The sequence below is a fragment of the Sinohyriopsis cumingii genome, chromosome 15 (genome assembly GCF_028554795.1).
Source record: "Sinohyriopsis cumingii isolate HCF-2022 chromosome 15, ASM2855479v2, whole genome shotgun sequence".
Lineage (NCBI taxonomy): Eukaryota > Metazoa > Mollusca > Bivalvia > Unionida > Unionidae > Sinohyriopsis > Sinohyriopsis cumingii.
In genome coordinates this window covers 43,904,543-43,917,407 of record NC_142975.1, presented here as the reverse complement: position 1 = coordinate 43,917,407, position 12,865 = coordinate 43,904,543, and the positions used below count along the sequence as shown (strand labels likewise).

Genomic DNA, 12,865 nt, shown 5'->3' with positions numbered 1-12,865 from the left:
TTAGTATATAGAGAGAGAAAGAGACAGACAAATTGATACACACAACATATATAAAAAAATAACATGGCCTCTGAAGTGCTGGTGTAAAGCAATTTTATGCAGCAATACTGTTGGTATTGGCCAGTACCCATGGCATATCAACACACACATAATTATGGTTTCAACAGTAATCTGTCGCTTCTGTACTTTCTAGACTAGTGATGAATTTCTAGTTATTAGTGATTAATAAAATAAGAAAATAAGAAGAACAAATATTCATATTCTAACATTCATGCTACATTTTCTACATGAGTAAAACATGATACACAATTCATTTGAATTCCCACTGTGTACATGAAAACCTGTGAATTGAGAAAGAATAAAAGAACATTTTAAACTGGATGAAAATCTTGAACTTAAACTTTCAACAAGTACCTTGCAAGAACCCAAGTCCTTTACACAATACCAATAATACTAGGTTTCAAAAGCCTGTTGAGCCATATTGTACATTCTTTAACTAAGTGGCATATACATGCTGTTATTAATTTCATTTGTATTTTTAACCAATAACATGACCTAAAAATAAATAATTTAGAAATTCTAAGATCATTGAAAGCTCCCACCCTCTTTGTCTCTTACTTTGTGCTGGCAAATCAGTCAGCCTGACAGTTTTACCTCAATGAATGCAAATCCCTCCCTATTTTTCTGTGGACTTGTGATGGTAACTGACCAACAAAGTGAGAGAGAGATTGATATGAAGAATAAAAATGAATCACATGGTCAATAACAATGGCAGGTCATGTAAATTACTGACTTGAAGCAACTGCATGTAACTTTAAGTGTATGAATCACCTTCTGTTTGCTCATTATTTGCCTGTCCTATTTCCACTTGTACTAGATGGTGATTGAATGACTGTAGATTCTCTGTTATGGATGCAACCCATGTACTGTTTATACAGCTATACTTCTTTATTAAACCAGCTTTCAAGTCAAATCCTAAACATCTCTGTTAAAAGCATAATATGTTATCATAATTTGCCTACTCATGTATTAGAAAACACTTCTCAGCAAATTATGATAGGTACCCTGTGTTAAAGTACATCAGATACACTATCTAGTGGGGTATTCTGTGTTACTGTACATCAATCATAGGTAACCTGTGTTACTGTACATCAGTTATTTTCAAAGAACAATAAACTCGACAGTAGATAATTATTCCATCATCTCACCTTTATTCTGACACGTCATGATTCAAATATTACATTTTTCACATACAAAAATCATAGTCAGGGCTGCATTCATGTTTTTCTACTTACTCTGTGGATGCTTTAGACAAAAAATCCAGGTATGTCACAATAAAGTTCTTGTATCTCTCTGTTTGTAAATCTTTCCTGTCTGTAGTTCCACTAAAATCTGAAAATAAATTGAGATGTGTCAGTTGTAGTACTATATAACAAATATGAATGTGAAAATCTTACAGATTATGCTAGTGTACTATGCTTTTAAAAGAGATGTTTAGGATTAACAAATCCTTAGTTCATATTAACAAAATAGCTACAAAAAAATATACATTCTACTTATAAAAAATTGAGATACCTGATCACTGCATATAATCTGGAACAAAAGTGGGTGGGTGGATGGATGGAAAGACAGTTGATCATTGCATATAAAAATAGATACCTATACACAACTATAGATCTTGATATATATATATATATATATATATATATATATATATATATATATATATATATATATATATACAAACACACATTGTGACCTTACTGAAGCACACTCCATTACAACATGAATTCAGATATAACACGGTCATGGAATGGCTACCAAAATTTCATATACATGTGTTTTTCTTATACATGAAAAATAGTTTTCTTCTTAAAAGTATGAAAAATATCATATAAAACAAGTTTATTATCATTCTGGGGAAAAGGCCACAAATGAATTTGAAGATGATCATGACATGGCTCCTGACATTTCACCTACAGGTACGTTTGTTGTGCTCAGAAAAATATTTGTTACTTCTTAAAAATACGAAAAATACAGAGCAAAAAGTTTATTCTGGGATAGTGCTGGTCTTTGTCAATATCACAAATTATGACTTTTTTTCCTTCCTGGTAACAAAATATACCATCTGGCAATTTTTAAACAACAACATTGTTGGCTGTTTTAACTTGTATATACAATCTTGGATTTGGAGTGAAGAAATTCAAAGGCACTATGAAAGATATCCACAAACCTGGACATAAAATGCACTGAAATCTATTACATAAACAAATCCTTAGTTTATATTGACAAACCATCTTAACAGTGCATTGTTATATCATAATCCATTTATGATGACATCTGGCTTGAGTACTGTAATTGTGATACACTCAAATAGTTATGCTAATGAACTAGTTACAACTGACCAACCTCTGAAGGCAGGAACTGTAACGTCTACTATCAACCAAACAATGGCTAATATTTTTTAAATGTACTAGAGAAAAAAAAAGCTTTTCTGAAACTTCAAAGAAAACTGAATACCTATGATGCACTAAGCATTCTGTCTAATTACTAAGGGAAAATTTTCAGTCTCAATCAATGTTCTATTGTTATTTGATATTGAAGATGAAATAACAAACTGACATTCATTTGGTCATTCAAAGTTGGCCTTTATCTGTGACTTTAATAACATGCACCTGTCATCAAAGCAAGCTGACTACTACCTTCAAATAAAAACAAAGCATTTTCATCACTTCATCACCATAAAACTTAAATAAAAGCAAAGGAATCTGATGGATCATTACATTTTCCAAAGTGATTGAGAGAAAGAGAAAGAAAGAGACAAAGAGAGGAGATGGGGAGAGAGAGAGAGAGAAAGAAAACTAGTAGATAAATATGATAGGATGATTGATATTAAATGTATAAATAGAATGTTTTGTTCATCCCTCGAGTTTGGATATGACCATGACATCACAAACTGATTTGGTTTCTGTGACTAAATGAGTGGCTCATCAAGCCAATTTGTCCTCTTAACTCTGTTCCAAGACTCAGGGTCATTGTTGGAGAGTTTCAATGATGACTTTCTCTGCTTCAACTCACCATGGAAGATCTTCGTTGTTGGTTGCTCTTCTGACATCCTAATGAAGTGTCCTGCCAATCTCATCTATGATTTCATTAGCAGAGTGTGGATGCTTGGAATGTCTGCCTGTGTGAGAACCTCAGTGTCTGGGACCCTGAATTGCCATCTTATCTTCACCAGTTTCCTCAGGTTGCCCATGTGAAAATGGTCCAGCTTTTTGGCAAGGTGTCTGTATACTCTCTAGTTTTGCAAGCAAACAGCAGGGTCAGCAACATAATGGATTTGTAGACATTTAACTTTGTTTGTAGACTGTTGTCTCTGTACTCCCACACACTTGCATATTGTCTGCCAGTGGCCACACTTGCTTTGGCAAATCTGGCATTGGTTTCCTTATTAATGTGGACTGCAGGTTACAGTGTACTGCTGAGATAGGTGAACTTGTCCAATGCCACAATGGTTTGGTCATTTACTGTGATGGTAGGCTGTATGTAAGGCTTTCCTGGTGCAGGTTGGTGTATCTCCATAGCCTCTTTGGTGCTGATTGTGTGACTGAAATTGTCACAAGCTGAAGAGAAATGGTCCATAATTGTTACATGTCAGACTCAGATTTTGCATTTAGGGAACAATCATCAGCAAATAAGAAAGAGATCATGAATATTCACTACCTGTAACTTCGTCTTCACCCATAGTCTTCTCAGATTAAAGAGATTACCATCAGTCATCAAGGTCACAAAATGCATCAGAAAGAACAATAGATGAATTGCAGAACCATAACAATGAATTTGTCTGGGCCACAAAATATTGCCATGTTCATTCAAAAGGCTTTGTAATGTCATATACAGGTTGGAGTTCTGTTCCCAGCATTTCTGTATCACAGAATATAGAGAATATAGTCTGTTTCAAGGTAGTCACTTTTACAACTGGACAGACAAACTGAATTCAATTACACACTGCATTATAACTCAGCAAGCTTATTAAGACAGATTCATGTACAAAGGTGGCTATTATCATAATAATAATCCATGTACAGTAATTCTGATAAAATCATTTAATGTGTAATGAAGATACTTATGTGCATGAATGTGTAATATATATCAATGCATTCATACTTAACTGTCTCTAATGTACATCATGGCTCAGTAATTATATTTGCAGCTGTATTTTGTGATGGGGAGTCATAAAGGAGTTCCATGTAACCTACATACTGCTGTCAATGGTGACTTAGATGATGGTATTGGTTTACTCTCAGCAAGGGACCAAAATTTCAGGACCAACAGGTTTGCAGGGAATATGGAGGTTCTTTAGGATCCTTCAGCAAACTAGGAGGGACCAATGAAACCTGGCCATGTCTGGTGATCTGTGACAACTCCAGCACTGAAGTCACCAAGGATAACGAGTTTCTCTATCTTCAGTATTTCTGCCAAAATACCCGTTCTTCACGAAATTTGTCCTTGGTCTCATCTGGGTTGATGATGGTAGGTACATAGGCACTGATGATAACTGCATGTATCTTTCCATAGAATGGAGTCTCGTTTGCAATAGTCTGTTGTTTATGCCCTTTGGGAGATTTGGGAGCATGCTGACTGGCTGTGATTTGATGGCAAACCCAACACCATCTTCATGTCACTCTTTGGCCACTGCAGAAGAAGGTGTAAGCAGCTCCTACTTCTGTGAGCAGTCCTTCCTCAGCTTAGCAAGTTTCACTCAGAGCTGCTACCAGGATCTTGAATCTGGCCTGTTCTCTGCTCACTAAGGCTGTTCTTCTCCCTGGTCTATCTGTTGATGTACTGTCCATTAGTGTGCAAACATTCCAGACACTGAACGTGAGTTGCATCACCTTTGTCTTCTTGTTGGATTTTTAACTGCTAAGGGTGGTATCCCCATCAGCCACAGTATGCTGAACAGGGTTAAGGTGAAGCAGACAACCATTATGGCACCTTTTCTAACTCTTTCATCATGCTACAGAGGTGAACAATGTGATTCAAAACAGGACTGCTCAATCATCCATGGGGCTGGCAAATTCCACTGATTCTGTCAAGTGATAGCGATCCATTGCCCTGAGCCGCCTGTGTTGGCCAAACTATAATTTGTGAGAGGTACACATAGGCAACATAAAATGGAAGATATGTCAACTGACCAAAAGACTGGAACATTTCAATGTCATTCCCCCAACTAGATTTCGATCAATCAGCTCTTGTCTCAACATTATCTGCTTTATGGATAGATTACAATAGCATGAATTGTGTGAAAGTTGATGATAATCAAGTGAGACTATTAAAACATTCATTTCAAATTTAAGTTGAAAACAATTTTCTTATGAAAAGTAATTACATGCTTATAGAAATATCTGCTGGCATCTTCCCTTTAGAATGACAATGTTTCAATAAAGCTTCAGTCTTGAAAATACTGGTTACCAGGGGCAACTGTAACATTGCCTGACCAGATGAAGAATCACAAATGTTTTGACATTCTCAGTCTCTTCAATTTTCAGCTGTCTGACTCATAAAGATTTGCAATATCAGACTGAAAGGGAATCTTTCCCCACATCAACATAAATTAGTGAAACGTGTTACTATAAATTCAAACACCATTATGAAGTCATGGGCTAAGTTGTTGTTGTTGTAGGGTTTAATGCCATTTTTCAGCACAAGATAGGCTATACATGGCAGCCAGTATTAATGGTGGAGGAAGAACCCGGGAAAACACCGGAAAGAACCACCGACCCACGAGAAGCTACTGGCAAGCTTTCTCACATACCCACATTAGCCGAATCCAAGACTCGAACCCATGCAGACAGAGGTGAGATGGCAGTGATCTGTAACGGAGAGCGCTTTAGACCACTCTGCCACTCAGGGCCCCCATGGGCTAAGTGGGAAGCTGCAATATAATATGTTCATAATACGTATCAAGCTTATATCAGAAAAAAAAAAGTAATTTCCACTGCAACATGTTCTAAACTGACAACAAGTAATGATTAGACATATGTTATCTATAACTAATGTATACCAAATGTTATGCTATGTTGAAACAGGTCTTGCTAGGATTTTACAACTAGGAGCCCAGGACTCCTAGTTTGGTAAAAATAGGAGTCCCACCAGCAAAAGTTGCAGTCCCCCTCCAATAATCATATTGGGCAAACCTGAAGTGGCTAAATGTCCAGATGAGAAGAACCAGTGGTTGCCACCGAGTTTAATTTTCCAAATTCTTTACACCACTGATATATATAGCTCTTGTTGGTCAATTTGCCCTTTAATCCCAAAATACTTAATATCCAAATTTGCAAATGGTATTTTGTCCAAGTTTTGACATGTCTTGGTTTCGACCTCATGTCACCTATTTATTCGGCAACACTAGGAAATGAACAAGATAATGAAAGCTAAAGTTGTTCACTTGATGTACTGTTATAATGACCACAGATACATCACTGGTGTTTCTGTCTCTGAATTCAATGACTGTAAATATCAGCACATTTTCCCACAACTCAGCAGCTAGTCTAAAACTTTGAACTTCCCACCCAGCTATTGCATCATGTTCTTCTGATGTACTCTTACAATGACAACATGTACAGTAATACCTCAAACATTCGCGAGGTTAGGTTCCAGAACCAGTCGCGGATCAGGAGGAATCGCGAATGTTTGGTACGAGTCACTAAAAATGCTAATAAATGCTTATTTCTAGGGCTTAAACCCTAAATATGACCCAAACCATGCTCCCAAAGCACTTTAATTTCATTTAAAAGTTAGCTTAATACATTACCCTTAAAAAGAGAAATAAATGGTTGACGTAAAAATAGAGTACAGTATCGCCTAATGGGTATTTGCCACACTAGCGCATTTACAGTACAGTACATGTATACATGTACTAATATTATTGGCTGCCGTTTTCTTTTGCACTCACAGTAAGGTAAAATCAAGTAACGAATGGGACTGTAAACTTAATGACTGACGTTTTCTTTGTCATTGTCAGGAAGGTAAACTAGGTAAACTTCATATGTCACAGAAGTCATATAACGAAGGTACAATTCAATAAAATAAAGAAAACATGTACGTAGAGGGTACCAATGAAAATTTCGCGAATCCGTGAATTCGCGAATCCAGAAACGCGAATGCACGAGGTATTACTGTACATCTGGGGGTCTTTCAGCCACTAATTCTGTTATTGTAAATATCAGCACAGCTAAAATTATTAATTGATCAACTCATTTTCTCACTCAGCAGGTGGCTGAAGCTGGACTGGCAAGCCTTTGAATTTGCCACCCAGCTATTACATGCATACATAGGACTCCTACCTTAGTAATTTTCTGAGTCCCAGATAAAAAAATTTGTATCCAAATATTTGTCATTAAGCGTTTCCGAGACCTCTGCTGAAATTATGTGCTTGTTGAAAGCAGAAAATGCACCCAGATTTATTCTCAATGTACGAATCCACATCCGCTCAGCCTAGGGATGAGAACATAGTCAAATTTATTCAGTCCAGCTAATTTTTAACCTGCTAGGTGGTCATGTGGTTTTCCTAAGCCTCGGTGTGCATACTGCATGCTGTGGTCATAAGCTAAATTTAACATTCTAACATAAACAGTGCCTGAGAAATGACCACTACACTCTGGACTGACCCAGGCAGATATCAAACCCACAATCCTTGGATTATGACTTCTACACTCCACCAACTGAGTTAACACAACTTGCATAAGTAAGTGAAGTTTAAAATATGGATTATAATGACCTACTACTGGAATGATGGAGTATATGTATGTGTGTATGTATGTATGTATGTATGTATGTATGTATGTATGTGTATGTATGTATGTATGCATGCGTGTGGGGGGGGGGTGTATGTATATGTATGTATGTATGTGTGTGTGTGTAGGTATGTATGTGTATGTATGTATGTATGTATGTATGTGTATGTGTGTATGTATGTTGATCTGCAGGTCCTGGCAACAACTGCCTAACCCACACAGACCAAACCCCATACCCTCTCAACCATGTGCACATCTGCCAAAAATATGACAGAACATAGTCACCAATATAAGCATTTATGTGTAGCAGACACATCAACATGAAGACCAAGCATTTAACACTAAACCAATAACACGCACTCCTGATTCCTATGCCACGACTAATGACATACAGAAATTAATATAGACATGTACAAATATACACATGACAGAGCCGAAAATGCTATCCCTTGATCATCTAGGTTCAGTACATACCAATGCTAGCCTTGATCAGCTGTCTTTATGCGTCCTTAGGAAAGGCAATTAGCTCCTATTTTCTCTACATGATACAGCTGATAATGAATTAGTGCCATTCAAAATTAACCAAAAAACCATGTCACGAGTAAACAAAAATTTCCACTGAAATTACCTTTAAGGGGTGATCCAAATAAGACTTCTGACCTCAGGAAACTGCTTTTTCGGTTCATGGCATCAGCTTGGTCATCCACATAGTAGTAAAAATTTTCCGACGACATGGCTAGGCTAAGAGCACTATCAATATCCACAATGTTGTCGCCAAGGCCATCATAATAAATATGCCCTGCTTTGTCGGTTGATGGATAAAAATATGTCAAAAGTGAGTTTATGGGGGCACAGTTATTCAATAGTTGAAGGGCAGGATCATTCAAGCCATCATCTTTGAAGCAAAAATCTGGAAATCCTTTATAACTGATCACTCTCTTTTCTATATCGTGTATTTTCTGGAGCTGGTTTTGGGTGAAGATATTTTTGTCTGGACTTTTAGACAAGTAAACAATTTCCATTTTCCATGTCACTTGATACTGAAGCCCTGAAAATCTTTTATGCCGTATCCTTAAGACATCAGTTAGTTCATTCTTTTCGTGCATTTCTGAAAATTCTTTCTCATCAGCACTCCTTCCTACTCTAGTGCTATTCAGCTGTTTGGAATCCTTTGCAATAATTGATGCGAGATTCAAGTCAGCAAACTGGAAGGTCCCATTGTTCTTTGCAGCTGTGGTGTATGCCAAATAATTCCGAGATGCCAAGTGATATGGAATTTTAAAAGAATTATAAGACTTGTCAATCAAAGGAGCTGGCTTGTGGAAGAGTACTGCATACAAGCCAAGGCTAATACACCCACTAATTACAATTAGTAGAACTATTACAGATACAATCACACCAACTACCATCCTGCTGAACTTGGGTAAACATGAGAAAATATTTCTCCAGTGTTCAGTGCTGAGCCTTAAAAACAATCCATCAAGAAATCGTTTAAAAATAGTTTTGGTGTGTTGATGATTTTCATTTTCTTCATTCGCTGCATTGGAAAATTCACCCTGATCATCCATTGGTAAACTGCTATATGGATGGGCTCCTAGCTGCTGGGTCAACATTACTGGATTGGATGACTGCTTTATATTGACAGGTTCCTAGCCACTGGGTCAACATTACTGGATTGGTAGACTGTTATACTGATGGGCTCCTAGCCATTGGGTCAATATCACTAGAATGATGCTGGAATAAAAAGACAAATTAGCAATGGCTGAATGGATACACAGATAGGTCTATTAGTCTGACTCGAAACAGATATATATATATATATATATATATATATATATATATATATATATACAATTCTTTATTTCTGACCTGTATTCTAAGAGTGCATGTATGTACTTTACCCATTCATAAATCAAGGTTACTACCAAGTTCACATCAACAACTAATTCTGTCAAAGTCTGCCATAATGACTGTTAGAGATACTTTATAATACAGAATAATTTAAATGCCTCAAATCTTTTCTAGTGATTCAGAAGTGTTGATTTGATGTGTATATAGTGGCTATATAAAGGAATCAAATTAGCAGCCTTTTATTCCTCAGTTATAGCTCAGTCTTGTGAGAGTCATAAAAGGAACCTTGACTTATATATGCATGTGTGCATTTAATTTCATGTAAATAATGAAGATCTCATTACATGTATGTGAACAATGTGGATCGCATTACATGTATGTGAGCAATGTGGAAGATCTCATTACATTCATGTGAACTATGTTGATCTCATTACATGTATCAACACATTGCATGAAAATATTCCTGTACACTTTACATAAAATTTTATTTTTATTATTTTTATTTATATTATTTATCCTGCTGCATACTGCTCTCAGACTATTACACTAGTGGTTAGAGCATCCACCACAGATGCAGGAGGTCGTGGGTTCAATCCCTGGCCGAGTCATACCAAAGACTAACAAAAATGGTACTAACAGCTGCCTTGCTTGGTGCTCAGCATTAAGAGGTTAGTGTTAGGACTGGTCGGCCTGGTGTCAGAATAATGTGACTGGATGGGACATTATGCTACATGTCTGCGGCATGATGCCCCAGTGCTAAACATCACTATAAACTGCCAAACTGCAGACATCGTAGCGATATGACTGAAAAATTGTTAAAGCTACATTAAAAATCCAAGCCACACACAAGTCAAACACATATCCTGCTGCAACATTCACATAATACATTTCCTTTACAACATTTGCTATGCATAATTTTATGTAGAAGCCTTGATTACTTTGGTGCCATAATGCTTTGATTAATTTGTTGCTATGGTGCCTTCACTACTTTGGTGCTTAATGCCTTGATAAGTTTTGTGATATAGTGTCTTCATTACTTTGGTGCCATCATGCCTTGATTAGTTTGGTGCTATAATGCAAAGACTTTATGCACTGTACAGCATCAACAATTTTTGTAAAAGGTCGTGAGGGGCTCCAAATTATTTAAATCTGATTAATACATAAAAAATTAATCTGTGCAGTACTTGGTTACAATGGTATATCTATTTTCTTATTAGATCATACTGTTTCATTTCATAATTGTGCCAATATCTTCATCTACATGGTTCATTTGAAATAATCTGGCTGTAGGTGTTTTAAAATAACTGGGTCCATGGGTGAAAAATGTGGTTTCTGTGACCTTGGGTTGGAATAATTTGCAATCTGATTAAAATCAGATCTCCACTGTCCTACATGAAGATCTGACAGCAGCCTCTTAGGGGTCATGTTCTGGTGACTTATATTATTACCATAATTGCCACTTTTATCAGCCTATCAGATGAAGTCTTACACCTTCCCGTTTGTGAGACTGAGCAGTATGGTTGACAAGCATCGATGTGTGCTGAACAATTTGATTCACCTTAAAATTACTGAATGCTGCAGTTGCATGGGTCAATTCAGATTAACGTGTGCGGTTCCAAGTAATATAGTCCTCGCTAAATGGTTTCCATGTGTTACTCTTACCTTTGGATGACACTGCCTTCCACATATGCATCAGCAATGTAAATATCAGTTCAATAACCAATGGATACACAGATTAAAACTAAGAAAAGTAAGTGTTCTGAAGGATTTAATGCCATGGGTCAAAAGAAGAGGGATTTTCTGCATACAAAAGTCAATCAAAATAAATTTATAACTTACAAACAAAAATCAGATGGTCCAATTTGAAAGGAGTCTGAAAGCTTCATTCCTATTTGTGCCTCACACAGTTGGTCTCCACTACCAGTAATTTCAGGAGAAGAAAAAAGTGAAAATTGACATGTTATTTGAGTGGGAATAGCTAAGTGAGCATTCTTGGAATTGAAACTGTTGATGATTTTATTGTTGTTGCTTATTTTTTTTATTTTAGTGCTGTTAGTGTTGCTGGGGTACAAAAAAATATAAATTTCCACTACAACGTTTAAACTTAATACTTTATTTTACTGAAAAACATTTTCTTTTTAGTGTGATATTATAACTGCTAAAAAAAATAATCCTGATATGTATTAAAACATTGAGTATGTGCCTTTATATTTTCCTTTCCATCCTTTTTAAAGTGAGGGCCTCCAGAGTTAACGCCAGAGACTCTCCGAAATAGACTTGGAACTCCCGAGTTGTGAGCCCTGCATCAACAGCAGCTATATAAACATACACAAACAAGCACTCTCGCACAATGTTAAGTGCGCATTGGAAATTATTTGCAAATCCAAACCTAGTCCTACATGTAAGACATAGCACATTTTGATTTTGCTTGGGTACAAAATATGCCCAAAATATAAATATCAGCGTCGGGTCTTACAGGTAGGACTAATCCAAACCAATCTCCAAGCCGAGTTCCAATATCTCCCTTTTGGCTCTTTCGATTGAAAAATGACCTTCCCAAAAGTCTGCCCTAACTTAAGCCCCTCTGATGTGGCCTATTGGTCAAAACAACCTTACAAAAGCAATATTTTCTACATGTGAATCAGCTATGCGGAGATCAACTTCCTAGTATGCATACAGCGATCTGATTCATCGCTCATCCTGTAAAACTTCAGTCTTTTGAGACTGGAGTCTCAAACTGTACAAGCGTATTTTAAAACTGGTCTCATTCTCTAAATGTGAACCCAAAAGGATTACTTCAATTTCAAATTCAGTTACCTTTTTATGTCTAAACTGGATGGCGTTTCTTTTCTGTTGACATTCTGGATCGAATTTAACAAAAGGGACACAATAAAAGCACCCCAAATGATGTATTGCGGTGCACTCAAGCCTTATACGATCCGGTATTGTTCAAAGAGGGCGCTCTAATGATATTATGACCTTCCGCGAGGGTGTAAGAAGTTAACATTTGCAACATGCGCAGTGGAGAGAATATTGCATACCTACCATGTCTATATCTTACTTTAATATACCGTGGCTAAAATTTGTTTGGATATTGTACTTGTGGAAGCTGTACATGATCTAAGCACAGTTTACAAAAATGAATGTTACAATGTGCTCGAAAAATAGTCCAAAGAACACTGTCTTCAGCAGTTATTAAAGTAGGGAAAACAAATTTT

At 36.6% G+C, this 12,865-nt stretch overlaps 1 protein-coding gene across 2 annotated transcripts in view; it reads right to left on the bottom strand.

Moving 5' to 3' along the window:
• Nucleotides 1–12,599, bottom strand: part of LOC149781709 (protein dispatched homolog 3-like) — a 91,765-nt gene extending 79,166 nt beyond the window's left edge. For both annotated transcript variants that reach the window (XM_089935811.1, XM_089935812.1), the window contains exons 1-3: nucleotides 12,465–12,599; nucleotides 8,425–9,530; nucleotides 1,296–1,392 (exon numbers count right to left, since the gene is read on the bottom strand). In XM_089935811.1, coding sequence (XP_089791937.1) covers nucleotides 1,296–1,392; nucleotides 8,425–9,409 — 1,082 coding nt within the window. In that variant the 5' untranslated portion in view covers nucleotides 9,410–9,530; nucleotides 12,465–12,599. The remainder of the gene's footprint in view (nucleotides 1–1,295; nucleotides 1,393–8,424; nucleotides 9,531–12,464) is intronic.
• Between the last annotated feature and the right edge of the window lie 266 nt (nucleotides 12,600–12,865).